This window comes from Callorhinchus milii, unplaced genomic scaffold, assembly GCF_018977255.1.
Source record: "Callorhinchus milii isolate IMCB2004 unplaced genomic scaffold, IMCB_Cmil_1.0 Scaffold2, whole genome shotgun sequence".
Taxonomy (NCBI): domain Eukaryota; kingdom Metazoa; phylum Chordata; class Chondrichthyes; order Chimaeriformes; family Callorhinchidae; genus Callorhinchus; species Callorhinchus milii.
Window position 1 is genome coordinate 15,213,910 of NW_024704743.1, and position 22,932 is coordinate 15,236,841.

Genomic DNA, 22,932 nt, shown 5'->3' on the forward strand with positions numbered 1-22,932 from the left:
TATTGCTCCAACATGATGTGCTGCCCCACTTGTAGGTTTGTCATACTGATAGCCATTCTTCCTCCCCAGTAGTCGACTTGCACACTGACATTTTTTAAGGACTTAATGAAATATAATGAATCAGGCCAGTAAAGCCTGCGTATGAAGCCTTTATTAATAACAATTATAGAAAATGGGTAAGGTATTTTATAATTTCTTCACTTTCCCTCTAGATCTCCCCCAGTTACACACCACATCCAAACAAAGGATGCTGGGAGGCATCGCTTTCCCAGGCTTTTTGAATGGCCTGGTGGAAGGTATTCAAGAGCAGCTGTGAATCTCCCTCTCCCTCCCTTAAAGCGCCTTGGGACCTCCTCCCAACTTTAAAGGGCTTTGCAAATGTAATTTGTTGTTGTGGAGGTGAGACAATTAACCTGTGCTCTGCCGAGATCGTTCCTCAGCATCTGGAAATCACTGGTGTTAACCATTCTATGCACTGAGACCCCAGCACCTTGGGACATTCCCCCAACATGATAAATATATTATTGCAATTTGTTGTTGTTGTTGAAACACATACTGACTGATGTCAGTGTTAAGATTCAGAGTGAAATAATAATTAATGATGGAATACAATGCTGAAAACTGATTCAAAAAAAGAAAAAGGCACAAAAATAATCAAAACAGTGGATTTATCTATCAGGTAAATGCTTAACCCGATGCATGCTTAAGTGAATGTGAGTGCATGATCGATATCCTCATTCACTGGTCAGTTGTGCTATTTGCTACCAGTCTTGGTTTGTAGCCCTTGGCTTGAATTTTCACATTGAAAGCTATGTCATAAACTTAAGAAACTAGGATGAAAGTAACAAATTGTAGAAATATATATGTGTGTGTATTGGTAAAGGCACACTCAGTACTAAGCTTTGGGAAGTACTTTGAACAAAAGGTACTCCTCCTTGGCCTTCCTTCCCCTTGAAATATTCCAGTTCCCACTGAGGTTGGCAAGCTACGATAGGTGAATGAGGACTTATGCCATACTGTCATTTAATTGTGATTCAGATAATACACATTCTTGAAAATAGGATATACAGCATTTTACTTAACATTTTTCTTTTTGATTAAATGTTGTGCATTGTATCCTATCCTATTATTTCCAAAACAGTGTAATTTTGATCATTGTGGTGTAATTCATATCACCTGGTGGTATTGTGCATTTGAAATTTAACACACTAATTCTTTCCTGTTCTTTGCCTGCTTTATTGCAAAGATGATGCATCTGACAAGGCTGATGGTAAGAAAATTGCTTCTCTGTCTTTCAATAACCTGTTCTTAAATCTGAACTAATAACTTTTCATACATTTGTTGGTCCACGCTTTAGATATGACATTTAATGACTACATAAGTTTCTTAATCGGATTGTCAAGAAAAAGTAAAATCAACTGCGTTTCCAATGGGATATTTTGAGGAAAGTGTGAAGAAACAAACACTGTTCTCATTAAGTAGATGTTCCCATTAAGAGACAAATGTCCTAGTGTACTACATTTGTCATGTGTCAAGTTTAAAATTAGCTATAATTTTGGAATTATTTCTAGCAAGCTTCTAATCACCTCAAATATTTAACCAAGTTCATGTTTAATTTTCAGATAATCAATTGTAGAATTTAAAAAAAAACTTTTCAAATGCATCCATAATTCCATAAGCATTCACCAATAACTTCACAATTAAACTGCTGCCATAATTTATTATGTCTACTGTCATAGAATTTCTTCCAATTTAGTTGCACGTCTGAAATGGTAAGTTGTTTTAGAGGATTATTGCATTCCAATATAAAAGGTGTGCAGTGTTTTATGCAATTAATCTAGTGCTAACATGAATTTTACATTCTTTTAGAGGATAAAATTCTATAAACAACTTTGGCAATTGTTAATTTAAATGATTTGAAATTTTTAATAGGCCATCTATTCGTAGGGTACTTTTAACTTTAATAATCTTATCAGATGCCCTTATAATCTCAATAATCAAAATAAATGGTACTGTATTCTTGATAAACAATTAACTTAATTTTTAGTTGTCTTCCATATAACTGTGGGTATAGCTACGAATCAACAGTAGCAGTAATGCACCTTCTCCTTTTAAGAATTTGCTTCGAAACATCCATGAGCAATGTCAGAATATTGGATTAAGATTTGGCATTGGTTGTAACAAAGCCATTTCATGCTTGGAATTGTGCAAGGGTTTGTTTGCCTAAATTTACATCAACTTGCACATAACTGAATTCACATCTAAGTTTTCTAAAGCCTAGCCAGAAAGCAAAGAGAGAAGATGACATTTGAAGAATGATGATGAGTTAGCCACTACCCATTGTTTCATGCAATTTAATTTGTATTTATGCTAGTGGAGTGAAGTTGGCCAAATCATTATTAGCATCGTCCATCTGCTAAATAATCTACAAAATACATATCTTTCTGTTTCACATTGTTTCAGATAATTTGTTTAATATAATATTGATTCTGCTCAAGGTAAATTAGCTCTGGTCTGATCCATATTGGCGTACAGTTGAATGTCTTGCTTCTAATACCAACAGTGACTATTCTTCATAAATGAAATATGTTCATTTAGGTAGTATGTGTTGATGCAGTGGAGTCTTTCACATACCTATGGGTGCAGGAGCAATGGAACATTGTTGACAGTCATTTTGAAGCATGTCACTACAAGAGTGACGATAGATGGAGAAGATAAGATGTTCTGATTAATGACGTTGTTCATGTGCAGTTCCATGAGCCGACAGGTGCTGTGGATTTTGCTGCATAGCTTTGAGTGTTTCTAAATTATTGAAAGCAATTATAATTATTTTCTTTGTTTCCATGAGGAAATAATTTGTAATGTAGGTTCTTTTGGCCTAAAAACTGATAGGACCTTGAAACGATCTACTTGCAAGCTTAACCCTTCTATCAGTATTACTGCTTGATAGATAATCTGAGCAATTTTAAATTATTGTTTCTTTATTTAATCTGATTGAATTAGAATTAATTTAGAATTAGGATTAATTTTTAATTAGAATACAGTAATTTCTTAAACTAATGGATTTATTCAAGAACAATAGCAACAACAACAAAATTACATTTGTACAGCGCCTTTCACGTCGGGAGGACATCCCAAGGCGCTGTTCAGACAGAGTTTTGGATCTGAGCTGGGGTTCGGGGTCGGGGAGGGTGGAGGGCAGGGGGGGAAGCAGGGAGATCGAAAGCACAGTCGAAGAGGAGGTTCTTGAGATGGGTCTTGAAGATGGCAAGGAAGGGGGCGAGGCAGAGGGACTGTGGGTTGGAGTTCCAGAGCGTGGGGCAGAGTGGCAGAAGGCCCCCCCGCCATTAGTGGGGCGAGCGAGGTCAGAGATGTGAAGCAGGCCAGAGCCCACTGAGCGGAGGGAGCGAGCAGATGGTAGGGGGTTAGGAGGTCGCAGAGCTAGGGGGAGGAAGACCATGAAGGGCTTTGAAGGTAAGGAACAGGATCTTGAACTGCATCTTCTGTGTAATGGGATTCAAAACATTAACACTGAAGGCAAAAGAACATGGAATATATATACATTTTTAGGTGCAGTATTATGAGTAAGATTTGTTGAGGTGGAAACTTGGAATACAAAAAAAATATTCAAATGGCATTCAAATTCAAATATACTAATGGAAGGGATGTAACTTTGTTCAAAATGTTTGCTGATTTGTATGGGCACCGAGAAATAACTAGTGAGTGGAGCTGCTTATCAAGTCTGTCAGCAGCTACCTTTTGCTAACGTCTGGAAATCTTATTCCTACTAGGCCGCATTCGTAGTAGACAAGTGCTCTCAGGCGCTGCTGCTGGTGGTGATACAACTGATTCCAGAGGACGAAGTCGTACAAAAATGGTGTCTCAGTCCCAACGTATGTATCTGCTATGTTGTCACACAATGTGATTTGGACAATTTATATAGTCTTATAAATCAGGGGCTACAGCGAATATTGTTTTTGTGTTTATATACAGGAAGGAAAAGATTTTTCCATGCATTAATTATGTACTTGCCCTTTAAAAATGTTGAATGATCCACTAAGTTTTCAACAACTGTTCTATGCCTCAGGTTTAACAACATCTGAAGATACCAAAGGTATTTTGTTTTTTTTAACAATTTTGTTCATTTGGTTTTTTTGCACGTTCTGGTGATTTAAGTTGGCAAGGTGGTTTTGATTAAGTTTGTCACATTCCTTAAAGTAGTAGACAGCCATCAGTAACAAATAACTTAAGCACTGTTATAGCTCAATTTGGTTTAAGTGAGACTTACTGCAAACATTTCAAGTTTAAAACCAAAAATCTCCTTGGTTCTATGCGTAGCAAGAATTCACCACACGTTTAAGGCATTCTGTTTCTGCCTTCTGTGGACCAAAATGTTCATAGTTGTATCCTTTGCACATCTCATCTCTGTCTTATTTTTTTATTTTATACCTAATTCAAAACGCAGCATTGGATAGATATGTGCTGTTTGTCAATGTGTTTGAAACTTTCATCAAACTTAACAAAGAAAAAAAATGTTGCATTGCAGTTCAGATCATACTTCTCAACCTCCAATTTATGAAGGATAGCCTGAGTCTAACTGAGAATAACATTTTGCTCAATGAATGAAAACCATATATTTCAAAAGTAACTACGTCCTAAATGGCTTGTTAATGTCTCCTGAGAAATATCCTATTCCTAGTTCTTTCTCTTCTACCCCTCCTTGCTTGCCCAGGGCCAATACTATATCAGCTCCACTGCCCCATGCAACATTTTAAACAGAAGGTACATTCCTATGGAATTGTCTGTTTGGGGATTTGCAGTATTAGTCCGACGGAACCCCAGGATTGTACTGCCCACATTATAACAGTGGTGTCCTTGGATCCACACCAGTGAAGTACACCTGACTGTAGCCAAGTCAGGATAGTCAGGTGACTGTTAACCCCTTGAATGTGCTCTATACACGGAAGTTTCACAACATCATTTCGGGAAGGAAGTTGACCAAGAAGGTGGCCTTTTTTTAGGGCTTCACTGAGCCATTAGATGTAGACAACCACTTTATAATCTGATTCCCCTATTTGTGTCTTTGTCATAATGATTTCCATATTAACATTGCAATCATATACTTTGTATGTGATCACCTTCTATAAATTCTTGTAGATGTACTATGAAAAACTTGTGAGAAAAGTTTAGCATTCGTTAGTGCATTGTGAAATTGTCCTTTCCAATCTTACACTAAATGCAGTTGAAACCCTCAATTCTTCCTTTGTTACCTCCTCGGTTTCCTAAATGTACTCCTCATTTGTCCCCCAGTTATAGCATCCACAGGTTCCAGCTAATACAAAACTCCTGGCAGATTCACCAACAAAATCCCTTCATAGCCTAGCACCTCCCTATAACTATTATATTCTCCTACTCCACTCTTTTGCTTGCCACCCTCTGCTCCGCTAATTTGGGCCTGCTGCATATCACCCACTTTGTGCGCAACACAATAGGTGGTCGAGCCTTCAACAACTGTGCCCCTGACCTCAGGAACTCCATCCCAATATCTCTTCATCTCACACTTCAAATTCCACCTAAAAACTACACTTCCAGCTTGCTTAGCCACCTTCCCCTCCTCCCTTACTTACCATCCAACATCATTATTTTGAAAGGTGCTATATAAATGCAAGTTGTTTTAAGTTACTTGTTTAGTGTTCCATAAATCCATTCTTGGTTAATAGATCCATTTTATGCAGGAACATTTCATCACTTTCAACTACATGCTGAGAATTAGATATTTTAAAACTGTGACATGTGATCCTATGCGTGAATATTATTTTAGATTATTTTCATATTAATTTTTTAATTGTCTGCTCTATCTACCATTGATTTGCTGGCTATTTGAGCAGCTGACTACTACTTTAATTTATTTGCTCTTATTTTCAAATAATTTTTAAAGATCATCCTGTTTTGGAATTTGCTTGTGTTTTAATGCTGCAACCTTTAGTTTTGTGCAGAAAGCTTTTTNAAAAAAACATTGCAGGTAGAACAAAATCTAATATAACTTTAACATTTACATATTGATTTTGACATCTCCATGTTACTGGCCAAAGGCATAAAGCTTGCAATTTAGTGATAGTTTTCCATCAGAGAATGAATTTGAAAACTTTGATTTGCACCCTTATACAGTAGTGATTTCAAGAAATTTAAGAGGCAGTTTATTTAAGAGGCAGATTAAATCAAGTGTAACTAGACAAATATAGAGCTCTGATATAAAATGAACCTGGTAATTATAAACTGTTTTCTCTCTGTTAAAAGCTACATTTCAGATGATAAACAACCTATGTTAAATTACTAGAAATATCTGGCATACATTTTATATTTTTGGCTAATCTAAATGATGCACTTAACATAATCACAGGAATCACAAATTTAGTGCATTATCCAAACTCTCTTCCTTCCCATTTTTCTTCATGGGCATTCTTCATGAACCAACCTGCAGCAGAAGAGAGCAAATCTCCAATTATTGTATCACTGCGTAATTTCAGTATCACTTTATTCTTGCTGACTGGAGATGCAATTGCTGTGATAAAGTCTTAATCCCATCTCTTATTGGGGAATCTGTTACTTGAATTGTCAAAAACATATTCCAAGTGTGTTTGACAGCTTTCAGCACAAGGCAGTTGTGAGACAGAGTTGTCAAACAAATAGAGTCGTGGCTTGCCCATTTCTGCTGATTATCATTGTAAACATGATCCTAGTGTACTAAAATGATCCATATTGTATATTTATTCATAATTGCATCATTTTGTTTTTATTCTGCTCTATGATTTCTTGACTTGCTTTGCGTATTACTTGGTATGAATTTTATTTCCTGTGTTTTCAGTTGCAAGCTTCTATGCATCTTCACCGAGGATTAAAACAAAGCATCTGCTTATCCATGGTTTTTAACTGCAGTTAATATTATATAGTAATACTTGGCTATAAATGTCACCTGCTTATACATCTTACTTTCATTGCTTTATATTAGTGTCTGATTTTAAGAGTTCTTGTGCTTCAAAGCCATAGAAGCTGCTTTGGTGCAAACCACTTGTTTTATTTCTATGAACTGACCAAAGCTTGTTTTCTCCATTTGCCATTCATTTAAATCTGCTGTGTTCCTTCCCTCCATATGGATTTTCCAAACCAAACAAAACAAAAAAATCCCTAATCCTGCCTTTACACTTGTTCAGGATCACAGTCAGCCAATCCCAATGGTGGTAAGACTCTATGGACTTTAGATGTGTTGTCTGTGATGTGCTCATCATTTTCATGCACTCTACTGTAGTTAGAGAAGGATGATTCCCCCCAGGACCACAAAACTGTATAATAATAATCATTGCATTTGATACAGCATCTTATCAGGTCATTGAGACGTCTCAAAGCGCTTCACAGAACATATTGTAAAGTGGATTGACTGTGTATAAATACATGAGTTTTTTTTATCATTTCTTGTAATACAAAACTCTTTTTTTTCACAAATACTGTAATTAATTATAATTTAGAACTAGCAGTGAACCACAATGTGGAATAATATTAGTAGTTAGAAGTATTGCGCTCTTCCAGGAACAGTTTAGTAATTGATGTACTCTTCCTTATATTAATCTTCTATTCATTTACGTTCACTTTCAAATAAATGGTATAGAAATCCTGCGATGGATCTAGCATTGAAAGTGATGCATGAAATTTAGAGAGATGGTTAAGGCATCATTTCAATACCACTCACCATTCAATTAGTTACATTTGGAGTATTGAACTAAACAGTTAATGAAAGTGATTGGTTGTGTTCATTTCTTTCAAAATGTGTAATTCCTTGTATTTAAATAATAAGGGACCTCTGACTCTGAAAATGACTTGTTACTTGGTAAATCTTAAAGGAATTTGATTCTTAATGAAATTTGATGATTTAAGTTTAACTCTATGAATGTACCTTGAGTAATAGAACAAATGGACAAGCTGGTGCAATGTTACAAGGGCACAGTAGTTGGACTTGCTCAAACAGATAAACTTCTCTTAAATTGAATACTTTGCTTAGTTTTGCCATAACCTTTGGACACTTTACCATATTCACATGACTTTTTAGTAGAGACTCTTCTAAAGAGTAAGAAAACACAAATCTTGACTGGTATCAGTGCCAAGTATCTGGTTATGTTTACCTATCCTTTTATCTGCTTTGAATAACAACTGTGTAGAAATATTGGGGGTATCACTTTCTTCTTCGGATTTCAGCTGCCAGCCGCTCTGGTTCTCCCGGAAGGGTGCTGACTAGCACTGCACTTTCAACTGTGAGCAGTGCAACACAGCGAGTGATGCCTACAGGAGGTCCAGTGCAGAAGCGCAGTAAGATTCCACGTAGTCAAGGGTGTAGTAGAGAAGCAAGCCCCTCTCGATTGACTTTAGGTAAGAAATTTTCAACACGTCTTTTGCCTTTAATAGTTTATAATTTTTTGAAACCGCATAATTTTGGCTGAAGTGCAAAAAATGTAGGAAGTGTCATCTCCAACAAATTAACACACTTATGCTTTTACAGTCAATTCTATGAAATAGAGTATAAGTCCAGTTTGTTGCTTGTCGTGTCAGCTGCCGAAACTCCCTTCAAAAGTTGATTTTCAAAAGGTAAATGGTTTGCACCCTGCTAAGATGTTTTCCTCTTAAATTTTTGGATCCCTATTCTTTTGATTCTTCAACTAACAATGCACTGTCGAATTATACTATGTTGATACTGAATGATCACAAAATTCCTGAAACAGCTTGGAAGAGGGGGTTTCAAGACTAATGCGATTTTTACATGGGAGGTGTAAATTGCGACAGCCTTACTGGCACACCTTTTCATAGCTCTGACAATCTGTTGAACTATTGCAAACATTCATTAATAAAGGGAAAGTCACATGATCATCTCTTACCATCTTTGAAAATCAAACAGCCAATTTTGGCGAAGACTTTTTTGGCCTATGTAAAAGCAATGTGAACAAGACAACATAAAGTCTTCTCATTTCACATGTTATATACCTGGCAGTATAAATAAACCACAACTTTAATAGTGCTGATTGCAGAGAGAATAAATATTTTATTCCCAGGTGAATGATTAATTTCAAATCCTTTAATATAATAAACAAGCTCAATTGAGTCTTGATTTGAATGTAGGATCTGATTTTTCTCATACCCGACCACTGGACTGTTTTTAACTTCTTTTAGTACAAATGTGCTGGTTTGGTTGTTTAGACTGATTATGAAAGTAATATAACATTTGCTTGGTAGTAGTTGTTGTTATCAGAGAATGGTATTACAGATTGCAAGGAACACCAAACAATTGTTTAATCTACCTACCTACATACCCACCCACCCACCTACCTACATACCACCCATCCACCCACCTACCTACATACCCACCTACCTATCTAACTACTAATAAAACGACAATGTCTGTCTCCGCTTCATGAAGGATCTTAATAACCGATTGATGTAGAGACATGTTTTATACCTTATCGGAAAGGTCTTGCATCTGGGAGTGACATGAGCATATTTGTTTTCAGGTAGCTCCTATCATTCACGAGTTATTTTCAGTTTTACATTTTTCACTTCAGTTACACCTGATGGCCACTGAGTCAAAGTAGCACTGTGGCCCATCCGTCAAAGAGCACATACGTGCACACTGCAATTACACCTGGTGGTCTTGATGGCTGACCATGGCGCTGTGGCATCCTGCATCACAAGGCACATACGTAGCCAAGCAGCGGGAACAAAATGAACACAAACAAAGCTAAGCCGCGGAACAAAAACAAAATTACATTTTTAAATCGCTGAGTCTTCCCACTGAGTCCTCCCAAAAGGAATCCTCCCACAGGAGTCCTCCCAGATGAGTATAGATAAAGATGAAATGTCTGTCTGTGTGTCAGTTTACATTCCATATTGGATCCTTTGGTTGCAAGCCAAGCTGCAACAGGTACAGGTACAGCTAGGTTTTATAATAGTTTTTGTTGTTGGCCACACCTTCACCACACTTAATAACTTACACTGCCGTCAACGTAGTCTTCGTTCAACAAGTGAGAACGAAGTTAAATATAGAGTCATGATCAATAATAGCAAATTGTTGGACAGCATATTTTAAGTGCAAGAAACAAAAAACAGAATGCCAGAAATCTGAAATAAAACACAAAACACTGGAAATACAGGTACATCAGCATCTGGAAAAGAAAGATTTATTTCTGGTTGAAACTGAGTTAGAAATGCTGATCAAGGATGACCTTAAACATTCTCTCTCAGATGCTCATTAACCTGCAGTGCATTTCCAGGATTTTCTCTTAAATGGGAATTTTAGAACTCAGATGACATGACTATAGCTGTGACAAATTTGTGTGGAGTCCTTAAAGCTTTAGTTATAACTCATCAAAAGCTTCAGGCAACACTGAATTTGTGCCGAGTGGATGCAACAATCTGGCTAGATAAACCAATAAAGGTTGTAGACAGTAATGCTTTTCAATATGCCACATTGGCATCAAGTGCATGATAAATGCAATGCGTTTAGAATACCAAACTTTGTTGCTGTTTATATGGAGCTTGTAATGCAAATAACAGAACTGGCTTTTCAGTGCTGCAATCACTTTGGCCTCCAATCTCTGAAACCTGGTGATCAAACTTTAGTTCACAATTATTTGGGTGGTTTCACAGTTGATATATTGTTGCTTGTCCTTTACTCCATTAAATTATTCTGTTTCATTTTCTTTTGTCACTTTTGTACTTCAGTATTTCTTTCATCATTTAGAGCAGTTTTGGCCAACCTCAGTAGCTACTGTAAACAAAATATTTAACACAGACTTACCCAGACTAGTGCAAATGTTCAGTGGGCTGCTTCTTGACATCCCTGCGGACCAAAAATGACCCGAGAGCCATGAGTTGGCTGCACTGATTTTGAGGTACTTAATCTTAGCCATGTGTGCACTTTCAGCTGGGTTAGAACCATTTGATAACGTTTAGATTGATTTAATCTGAGCTGAGGTCCATGAATGGGAGCGACTGCTCTTGGATGCTACTAAATGTAGATGTAGTGTAGATTTAGATGTAAGTGTAGATCCTAAGTGATTGAAGGTGGTTGTAAATTAAGGAATCGCAAAGATGACCTTTAAATGGGGAGTAGGTTGTCAGAAAGCTCACCAGCTGTATTTTTCCTGGGAATTGCATTTCTGATTACTTTATTATTATTATTATTATTGATTGATTGATTAATTACTTCATTGAATTGTCAATTTTCTTCTTCTATTTTTCTGTTTGAACATGATTTATATAAATCATCATGTAAATTAATTTGACAAAGTGTATTTAATACCAAGTAATTTTGCATGCAGTATTCCTCATTAATATTGGTCCATGATATGTATACTTCTGGAAATACATTTTTTGATACCTATATATGGCACAAAATCACCAGATTTTTCTGTTAGTTGTGGATACCTCCCCAATGTTTTACGATCTTATTATTAAAGTAACAGCTACTATTAAATGAAATTATTTTCCCTCTGATGTTAACCTTTGTGGTAATTGGTTACCACTTCAGAACAGAATAGGAGTATTCAGGTAAGGTGACAGAATTTGTGAACCATTGCATTCTGATGTATCTTTGACTGCAAGAAGTAAAAGCAAACTGGAGGTGGCTTTTAATGTACCCTACAGATTTGAATAATGCCTGGGGTCCATTGAAGTGATGTAGGGAGGGGAGAGATGCAGCATATTTTGCCTTGATATAATCAATCCCCATTGGCTTTGTTCCTACACTGAGCTCACCAAGCATTTACCACCAGTGGTATGAAAAAAACAATACGTTGAATACCCATCCCCCAAAAGATCATATTTACACGAACAAAGAAGGTGAGATCATTGATATTTCAGGTTGGAAAATGCCTGTTATTTTTTAAGTGAGCGAGTGTTTGGAAAAAAGTAAATTTGGGTTTGTTTATTTATTTTTGACCTGATCCCTGCTAGTTCGGGGCAGCCGCATCCCTCGACCTAGTATGAGTCAGGGCTGCAGCCGGGATGCAAGCCGTGAGAGCAGCAGGGACACCAGTCCTGTTCGGTCCTTTACTCCACTTGGTAAGTACAAGGAACCAATACATAGTGCATGGCTACCCATTTTCCTCCGTTGCCACCCAGCTAATGGTCCTGTTTGGCTGCATTGTCCTTTTCCATTTATCATTCCTGTAGAACAGTCTCTCTTCATTCATCTTTCAACAAGCTGCACAGTTGCATGTGTCACCTGATTTATGTTTATAAACCATTTAGTTCAGTTGGAATTTACTGCATGCTGTGGAGTATTTGGTAGCTGCTTGTAGTTCAAACATTAGTTGAATGCTTTCCAGTCCAGAATTTCTCACGCTCAAACTCAGGTGAGAAATTGTTCTTGTTGCAAATGTAGTGACTTTGAAGTTGTGCACTCGTGTCATTTTTCTGTTTCGTTGCATATAAGTCACTACATTTTGCTGCAGGAAAAATGATTTGTCAATGAAAACTATTATCCAAAATTACTCTTAAGTCGGTTTAACTTAGTTGTTAAATTGAAATACTAAATATTTCCGGCTTTAAAATCGTTCACAAAAAAAGCAGAATAATTTTAAAAAATCAATATAACTATTTTTTGAGTCAATTTATTTCTCTAATAGTAATAAATGGGAAAGTCGCTCTTGTCATCTGTATTTTTTGATACTGAATAATAAATTGATCACTAGTACCACAGATTCAGTTGCAAAAGCCTAGAATCACAGAATTAAGATTTTCCAATGTTTGTGCATATGTTGTTGGACACATGGAAATGTTGAGCAAAACGTCCTTGCCATTTTAATTGATAAAAATCAAGAAACATTTTGAGCTATTGCTGCTACAGGGAAGATTCTTGAAAAGCTACAGTACTTCAAGAATTTTGCAATCCACCAATTTTCCTCCTCCCACCAGCAGCAAATCCCGATGACCTTATTTTCACTTACAAAGCACATGACAAGAGCTATTTTTCCATTTATTACTATTAGAGAAATAAATTGACTCAAAAAATAGTTATATTGATGTTTTAAAATTATTCTGATCAATAAGGATTTAATTGGCCTGGTGTTGGATACAGAGCTATCATACTTTATATATTAAGGTAATCTCTGAACTCACTTGTATCTTTGATGTCGAAAGCTCCAATTTTTTTAAGTTCATTTCATCTCAAGTACAATTCCCATTTCTTGTTTTGATCTATTATTGGGTTTACTTGATATTCAAATAGTGGAACTGGAAGGGATTTAACAAATGCCATTGCCTTGAAGTGAGTTGTTACCTCTGTTGTGTTGATAACATTTATGGAAATTGTGCATCACGGTGCTGCTTAATTCAGTGAGTGTGTGCACAACATACTGTTATAGGTAAGTGATTTAGGGTACTCTACCATGTTCACTGACTTTGATACACACACTGTAAAGGATATTGGGCTTCCAAGTAATTTCTATGGATATGAAAGACCACAAGAGATGTCAAAATTTGCATTAGATCTTAGACAAAGCTTTTTTTTTTAAAAGTTCTAACTGTAGATTGAATTATTTAATACACAACTTCTTTTGATTATTTGACTTATGTTCAATCTTATATTTTTTAACAAGATTATCTCTCAGAGCAAGTCCTGGACAAATTGGGTCAATTGTTTTGCTTGCTTCCCTCCCACTCTTATAAAGTCTTGAACATTGATTTTGATTAAACTCAACATATAATAGGGGAGGTCTTCATGTTGAACTTCATTTTGGGGTGTTCAACTTGCATATCAATGTGAATTTGTTTTTTGCACAACGTAAAATTTAAAAGTGTAATTTTTTATTTTACACAAGATAGAAAGTAAACCCACAGCAGTTCAATGCTTTCATATGTGCAACGGCAATAAAACAAAGGGACACAGATTCAGAGTTGTGAACTGCAAAATTAGGACATTCACAGGAAGTACTCAGTGCATCACCATCCATGGTTGCACACTCCACCTTGCTAAGCCAGTCCGGAACCTTGGGGTCTTGTTTGACCCTCAATTATCCTTTCTACCCCATATCTGCCCCATGACCCGCTCTGCCTTCCCCCACCTCCGCAACATCGTTCGGCTCCGACACTGTCTCACACCGCAGGCTGCTGAAACCCTCGTACATGCCTTCATTACATCGAGGCTCCACTATGCAAACTCATTGCTTGTCGGCCTCCACAACTCCTCCCTCTATAGGCTGCAGATCATCCAGAACTCTGCAGCCCGTGTCCTCTCCCGCACCAGGCTCCGCAACCCTTTCAAGATCCTGGTCCTCACCTTCAAAGCCCTCCACGATCTTGCTCCCCCCTATCTCTCCGACTTCCTAACCCCCTACCATCCTGTTCGCTCCCTCCGCTCAGCGGGCTCCGGCCTGCTTCACATCCCCCACCTTGCTCGCCCCAGTATTGGCGGGCGGGCTTCCACCACTCTTCCCCCACCCTGTGGAACTCCATCCCGCAGTCCCTCCACCTCATCCCCTCCCTCGCACCTTCAAGACCCACCTCAAGACCCTCCTCTTCGATCTCCCTGCTTCCCCCCCTGCCCCCCCCCCCCAGCTCAGGTCCGTAACTCTGTCAAATGTGATTTTGTTGTTGTTGTACTGTATTTATTTACACAGAAGGTAATGAACAGCTGGAATTACCATAGATTACCATAGATTCATGGATAGTTGAGGTGAGACAACAGCGCTTATTTTAAGAAAAACTGATGAAGCTTAAAGATGGTAAGATTGTTTTTCTGAAAAAAATGAGCATTCAAATAGTCCGAATCACCTTATTCGTTCAAACCACTCTTGTGACAGTTGAACTTTTTCAGCACAATGCATACGCAATTTCAATGAGCCAGAAAGAGGAGCTGTTTATCGATGGTTGAATGTTATATTGAATTTACAGAAACCAATGTGTAGAACTGTGAAGATTTCACTTTAGTATTTGAGCCCTTCAGTGGAGTAAACAATGCTGTTGTAGAAACATAGTATTTGATGAAATTGCTTGGTGTTGGGGCCAGTTAGCAGACATGATCTTCCAAACTTTTGGACATATTGTTCATTGAAACACAAGCTTTTGCTTTTAATTTTATTTCTGGATTTCCATTTAGTCGATGAGATTGCTAATCGCAAGGCCATTGCCAATATATCACGTCTGGATGTTTGTGCTGATGTGGTGAGGCTGACATTCATATTTTGACCAGTCTAGTGATGTTACAGTTTAGGGGACAAGTGAAAGCAGTATGAACAGTACTGAGCCATTGCCCCAGATATGTGTTGAGTGTCTATGGTGGCTCAGCCTACCTAGATCAGAGCCATTAAAATGCCTGTTCATCTTCCATGAGAGCAAGAACTTTGGCAAAGCTTTGTTTCTGTACTGAGGAGAAGGAGGATGCTGACATCACATCAACTGCCTGTGATCAATATTTATCAAGAGTACCAGCAATTTACTGTTTCACAGACAGTGGTGTGTGTATAGTAAGGAGTGAAGTTTATTTTCACACATTGCCTGCATAATGCAAAAGGGAGCCATTAGCCAAGATGTTCATAAATTATTATTCAGCTAAGATGGTATGTCACGGAGTTGCAGTGTTTTGGTTATGCCATTAATTTTATTCATAAACAATTTCATTTCTCTTAGTGGGGAGGAGAAGAGAAGGGGTTAAATTGTGCAGAGCTGTAAATATCCTTAAGATGAGGTTCAGGGCAGAAATTGGCCATCTATGTCTCTCAGTGGATTGTGTTTTTAATGTTGGAAACGGAGCTAGATCAAATTAGTTTGAAGATAAAATTATAATTGTTGACTGAATGCTGCATTTTTGTTGCAAATTGCGGATTGAATACCAGTATCATATCATTGGTAACATTAATAGTAGCTTGTATTCGCTGCAAAAGATTTTGAAATCTTAAAAATTGTGCAACAAAATATTGTGGTTTTAAACAGATAAGTATTAGTTTTAATCTTATAATATCCACCTCTGAGAGAAGTTTCATTTTTGCAATCAAAAAACTTCAGGAGAGAGATGTATGAGGAGAAATTCCACCTGTGTCTGGGTTTCCTCTGTTGACATCATAGTGTTCAGTATTTGGCAAATTCTTAAATACAGCCTTACCTTTCAAGCCTTTTAAGAACTACAGGAAAATAATATCAGAATTAAACAACTAAAATCAACTGTTCGTCTCATTCTGAATGATTTGAAATGCTACATAAATAGAGTGATTCTGGATCCAGGTGAAATTTCTCCCTAATGGCTTGCTGGCTATGTTGTACGTTCAGATGACAAAAGTAGTGTTAATGCAAACATTCTGCAATTTTATAAACTGTATTTTGTCTTAACTGATTATACCAAATTGATAGGTCCCTCTCCTGCTCTTGGATCCCCCCCTCCAACCCCCAGCTCCCCAGGCTTAACATTCAAAGTAATGTTTGTCCATAATTTCATGGTAATAGACTAGGTTTGTATCATCCTATAATTACAGCTTCCAGACATCAATCCAGATCAACCGGTGCCCTCTACACTACAGATACTTACGGGGCTTCAGGTGAAGGATGGTATAATGGCATGCCAACGTTGTATCGGCAATTTGACCACTTCATCTGTTTTTTTTGTTGGCATGTTCAAAAATTGGTTTCCACAAGAAACATTTTTTGTCATCTTTCACTTTGGCCCTCAATTCATTAAAACATACTTTACAGTGTTGTTTAAATGTACTTATTGCTGTAGGAATGTCTATTAATAAATCGCTTATATTAATGAATTAGATTTCCTGCATGGAAAACTTGGGGGATGGTGGGAGGAAGGAAGCTATACTGAAATGAGTATGAGGGAGGGTGCTAGTAGGATTATTCAGATATGGAAACAGCTTAAATAGATTTGGATTGAGAACAGTCAAAAAGGCACAAGCTGTTGGGTCACATTTTATTTTTCGGTCGAAAAAATTGTTGCGTTCATGTACAATTAGAGAAAATAATGAAGCCAAGTATAAATCCATAGAAGAAGTATTAAGAGGTATAAGCTGTTAGTTGTACTTGAGAAAGACATGAACAAGCTGCATCTTAAAATTGAAAGAAACCAGATTTTCAAAAATCCATCAAAGAGAGTGAAGGGGATCAAAGCTCTGTAATTTCAGCCTTGTGCTGGGAGTAAAACATGCATAGGAATTAGAAACTGGGTAAATGAAAGCAAGCAGAGTCATCATAAGGAGAACTGGGGCAAAATGGGAGATGGCGGAAGAGAGTTATTTAGTAAGTGTTCTCTACTGGGACCTTTTTTTGCGATGAACTTGATTTGCAGACTCTGTGCCAGGTGCCTAAATTTGCAAATTACACCAATTCAGAGAAATTGTGGAATCAAAGATCTTAAAAGAAAATTCAATAAGATCTTCACATGATCAATCACTGGCAAATGGAGTTTAATACAGATCACAAAACTCCAGAAGTGATATGGATGAAGAAGGTTCTTCAGCCTATTTAATTCCATCCTTCCAGAATGGCCACTCTAAATTATCTTGGCATTGCAGCATCAGGTTGTTTATTAAAGGAGTCCAACGTTCTTCTCTTCTCAGCTGCGGCTCCGACCTCCTTAACCTCCAATACAAGCCCTTAGACTCACCAAACTGTGGGCAACCTAGGCATCAGGTTTGATCCTCAGCTGTCCTTCCTTATCCACATCCAATCCATGACCAGGACAGCTTTCCTCCACTGCGTCACATTGCCCGCCTCAGTCCATACCTCACACCCAACACAGCTGAAGCTCTCGTTCATGCATTTGTCACCTCGCTTAGCCACGGTACAAAGAAATACTTATGAGTGTATGAACTGAAATTGTTCTTCTTAAACCTGAATCTGTCCTCTTGTCTTCCTGCCTTGGCATATTGAAATGATGATTTATTTACCTTCTTAATCTCATTTTAGCATCTTATATAACTATACTGTTTTTTCTGACTCATCTCTTTTCATGGGCAAGGAGCCCTTGTTTAAGTTACTGCATGTAGACAGTAATAATAGGCGGAACACATTCACCAGATCAAATCAGTTTTAAATGACAGTTAACCAGGCAAACAGTTGATTTATTGCTAAATCAATTGAATTCAGATCCTCTGAAGTCATGCTCAAGCTATACAATGTTCTAATCAACCCACACCTTGAATACTGAGTACAGTTCTTGTCATCGCAAAACAAGAAACCTGCTCAGGCCCTGAAGGCAGTGAACAAGAGAGCAACAAGAATGATCCAGTTTTGAGGAATGACCTGTGAGGAAAACCTAGACAAGCCATTGATCGTCAACCTTCAAAACAGACATAATATGTCTGAGATCATATAGAGGAATCTAAGATGCTAAAGGAGATTGAGAAAGTAAATTCAGAGATGCCAAGACAACAGGACAAGATGAAACAAGTTCAGGGTTGGGAAGGGTAATTTCAGGACAGACACCAAAAAGTATTTCTGTGTGCTTAGGGTAATTAACAGCTGGAATAAGTTACAAGAAAGGGTGGTAGAGACAAGAAATCTGGAATTAAGAAACTTGCTTGATACCGTTATGGAACACAAATACATTCGGGTGTACTTTTAAGGATGAGATCAAATGGGCCCAAATGCCTTTTTCATCTCAACCTCTAGTGAGAAGAATGAAGGTCATGTGCAATGCAAGAAGGTGATCTGAAAGAAGCTGATAACTGTTAAGTGGAATCAACAAAAAAGTGAAACTTTGTTACATCTCATACCAATGACCTCCTTCATTTATCAACAGAGTGGTACAAAGAGGATAATAGCCCTGGCAAACCCGGAAATTGACAGAAGAAATGGAAAGCAAAAATATAGATTTTATAAAGTATTGCTGATGATGTAGTTAGGAATAGAAACAAAGAAGCAAGCCACTTTCTAGATTAGTACAATGTAAAGATCCGCTGATTACGGTTGCATTTATACCATTTTCTGCAGCGTATGACATTTAAAGTAACACTGTTATTTGTAAATTGGTAAGGAGCAATATTCATTTTCCATTTTGTATGTTTACCTGTAGTATCCATATTTATCAGAATCCATTATGCATGTGCACTTTTTTTTCCTCTGTTGGATCATTCTTCTGACCTAATGGGTACACATTAGTTAGTTTTCACTGTTTTTATTTCAGACTTTAACACTTGGATTATTGGTGTTTAAGTTGCATTTATTTCTCAACGATTAATTATTAGGATCCGATCGCTTTGGGTTTAATCAGTCTAGCCGACTGTCTGCATCGGTGAGCGCCATGCGAGTTCTCAACACAGGATCTGACGTAGAGGAAGCTGTGGCAGATGCATTGGTATGTTTTGTTGAGTTTATAGCAAATACATTTAGATATTGTGATGAATGTCATGATGGAAAATGGTTGCTCTTCATTTATTATCCTCCACATGCCCAAGAGTAGCTCAGTCTTTGCATCAGAAAAATACAGCAAAAGAATTCCTACAGATTGTGCCTCTAAACTCCTACAAAGTCAGCAGTTTCAAGAGCTGCAACCAGTCGCTAACCAGACACAGTTTTACTGTTTTGCAAAATCACTAGTTTACAAAAGGTGGTTATAATAGAATCTCATGATGTGAATTGCAATATGTGACAATTATCACATCACAGAAAATTCCACCTGGTTGATGTCTGCAATATCTATCATCTCCCCCTCCAATTGTGTCTGTGGTTGGGCGCAATGCCATCTTTGCCTGTGATTTTGCTGTTCACCGATAGAGAATAGCATTGTGCCTATTTCTGGAATTCTGGCTTAACAAAACAGAAGTAGGTTGTTATCGCAGGAATCAGCACTAAAATTCCTCACTCTAGGATCCGGCTTTGGGACCAACAATTTTAAAGAAGTCTGGCTGAAATAAAGGGTGTTTTTTCGTGTGCGTGTTAACGGGGCTTGCTACATAAATTGGATAATTTGCTTCAGAAATAAGAATCCTTGTCTCCTAAGACATTGAATTTAACAAAGCATGTTATTTGAACTATTTAGCTGGACCAATGTATTTGTGTATTATCAATTGTTAGGGAGAAGACAAATTTCATAAGGGCTAAAGAACATACAAACTATAGTGTATATTGGGATAGACTTTGCAGTTGAGCATTATTAACCCAAAGATGTTATTTTGAAGTTTATTCTTCTGTGGTTGACATAAGGTTTGGTATAATCGTACACCAGCCTTTTTGAGTGGTGCTATATGTGGTCATATATATGACCTTTCAGATCCTATCTTATCTTAGTGCATTTTGTTTGTGTATTTTTGCTGCTTCTCTGCTGTTGGTCTGGCTTACATCAGCATGCTCTGTAACCATGATTTTAAAATAATACATAGTATTAACAAATCGAGTCTGATTCTTCTCAATTTTTCTCTCCAAAAATTGCCATCAGCTCCTAGGAGACATACGGAGTAAGGTAGAGATACTCTTCCTTCCAAGAATGTTTTCATTAGAAAGTTGTGTGTGGTGCTGTGGTGCTGAACGCATCTGGCTGCAATTTTTACAATCAGCATAAACCAGTTTAACATAGTAATTTGATCAATATTGTTATGTAATTTAACTTACTGCTTTGAAAGCAGCCCTCCTATTTATTTTGGGTTTGTGGGAGCCAGCATGTATTTTTCTCCCCAATCCCTTAGTAACTTCAGGTCATGCAGCACATGCAAACGAGAGAGCCATATCGGTGATCTTCTTAGATGTCCCTTAATGATGCTGTGAACTGCCACCAAGAGGTGCATAACAAGAAGCCTGGGATGATTTCCCTCTTATTTTATCTATGCTTCTGAAAATTTTAATCCCAGCTTTGCTAGTTTTGTGCATTAAAGTAGTTATTTCGCCAATGTGCAGCATCACTGCATTGCTTAAGGCATGCCTTTCTTTATTTTATCACTTGATTATAATAGATGGATACATCAAAATCACTGAACGTTGATTTCCTGAATTTCTAGCAAATGTCAAGGTGGTTTATGGAGAATTGAGGCCGTGGTCTATGAATATTCTGAGGCCTCTGTCAATTGAATATTCATCTCCATTCAGCCTTTTGGCTGGAGAATGATGGAGGATATGGTGGGCGACTAAAAGGGAGAGAAAATAACTTTAATGTGGGAAGACAAAAGAAAGCTGCAGGACCTTGAATTTGTGATATGATATTTAGAACAGAAGTGAATTGAAATTTAAACACTAATTATAAATGTTTTGCCTATAAAATACAGTCACTACACTATATTAGTGAATCCTGTGAATCACTTGAGATGTCCTTCCAATGTGAAAGGCAGTAGCTAGATCAAATATTATTATTGATGCTGATCACAGTCCCTTTATTCAACTTTTATGCACAACCAACAGTTGTACAGTATTAAATGTAAGTGGAAGAAATTTCCGCAAATCATTCTACTCATGAAGTGTTATTAGGCAGATCTTTTTAGAGGTGTAATTATTTATATGCATGCGTAATAATAACATGGAATCTTGCAGAATTCTGTTGGATTAACGTAACATTTTCAATTACTAATGCAACAATTAGTAATACATTTAAAATTCTATAATTATCATCTCCAGCTTGATCAAATGTATGATATATAGTTAAAGAATACCTTTTACACGATGGCATTATTCCAAGAAAACAAATTTTGGTTCAATTACATTTGTATTCATTTTATATCCTACAGACTCAAAAACAGTTGCCTTATACGACTGTCCCTTATATATTGTAATTACACTAATAAGATCTGATTAATGAAACTGACTGGTCTTCTGGGATAATTGTAGTTATATAGAATATGAGAAGATTAATGTTTGTTCATAAATGGAGATTTTTTCACACAATTAGATCAAAGTTTGTCCCATCTGTTTTCATGGTTTATTAGGAAATGTTATGTTACCCCTTGTTTAACCAGGTAGGAAGTGGGAAAGAGAGAACAATTATTTATTTTGACTTTGCTTTCTTTGCAACAGCAAGAGTGAAATAACTGAAAATATTTTCAACGTGTTTTTAAAAAATGTTGCTGGTGGGTGGGTTATTGTTTTCAAAGTTGATAATGAAAATGAAAGGTGCGTAATAAGCTCTGTTTCTCTACAGAAAAAGCCAGCAAGGAGAAGGTACGAATCGTTTGGAATGTGTTCAGATGACGATGCTAACAGTGATGCATCCAGCGTCTGCTCAGAGCGTTCCTACAGCTCCAGGAACGGCAGTATTCCAACTTACATGCGACAGACTGAGGACGTGGCTGAGGTCCTGAACCGCTGTGCGAGCACCAATTTTTCAGAAAGAAAAGAGGGTCTTTTAGGTTTACAGAATTTACTGAAAAACCAAAGGACATTAAGGTAGTGAGATTATTTACAGGAAAGTTTTTTTTGGTAAACTCATTTTATTATAGTGAGGCAGATAACATTAGTAGCTGATCTTCTTATTTTTTCCCATCTCAACAGTCGAGTTGAATTAAAACGATTGTGTGAAATCTTCACAAGGATGTTTGCCGATCCTCATAGCAAGGTATGGTACAGTATGTTTCTTTACAACTCTTTCAATGTTTAGCTGTAAAGCTGTATCAATTAAATCAAACTTGCATTTCAGAGTGTTTTCATGTAAATATTGAAATGTACATGTTACTCTCCCCCAATTCTATTTCTTATTACGAATAATGTATTTTGCTGTTTTTTGGAATCCAATGATATATCAACTATACGATCATTTGATAATCCCAATAAGTGAAAGCATCACACTAGCTTTTCAGTAAGGATATTATTTGGTATCAATTAAATGGAGCATTTGAATTATTGATGGTTTACAATTTTCTGTCCTCTAAAGTATATGAAAATGTTCTTATAAAGTTTGCCAGGTATATCACATTTTAAAAGTAAACTATTTTTGGGTTAATGTTATTTTTAACAACAGACTTTTCACTTAGTTTC

General features: G+C 37.0%; 1 protein-coding gene across 15 annotated transcripts in view; it reads left to right on the top strand.

Moving 5' to 3' along the window:
* The window catches only part of clasp2 (cytoplasmic linker associated protein 2), a 173,301-nt gene that overhangs the window by 111,283 nt on the left and 39,086 nt on the right, over positions 1 to 22,932 (top strand). For 5 of the 15 annotated variants that reach the window (XM_042332209.1, XM_042332210.1, XM_042332211.1 and 2 more), the window contains 7 exons: positions 1,247 to 1,270; positions 3,792 to 3,893; positions 8,248 to 8,418; positions 11,995 to 12,102; positions 19,224 to 19,333; positions 22,100 to 22,344; positions 22,450 to 22,513. In XM_042332209.1, the coding sequence (XP_042188143.1) occupies positions 1,247 to 1,270; positions 3,792 to 3,893; positions 8,248 to 8,418; positions 11,995 to 12,102; positions 19,224 to 19,333; positions 22,100 to 22,344; positions 22,450 to 22,513 (824 nt within the window). Of the gene's footprint in view, positions 1 to 1,246; positions 1,271 to 3,791; positions 3,894 to 8,247; positions 8,419 to 11,994; positions 12,103 to 16,508; positions 16,572 to 19,223; positions 19,334 to 20,413; positions 20,438 to 22,099; positions 22,345 to 22,449; positions 22,514 to 22,932 lie in introns of all 15 variants that reach the window. The other 10 variants (XM_042332206.1, XM_042332207.1, XM_042332208.1 and 7 more) reach the window with 4 other exon arrangements.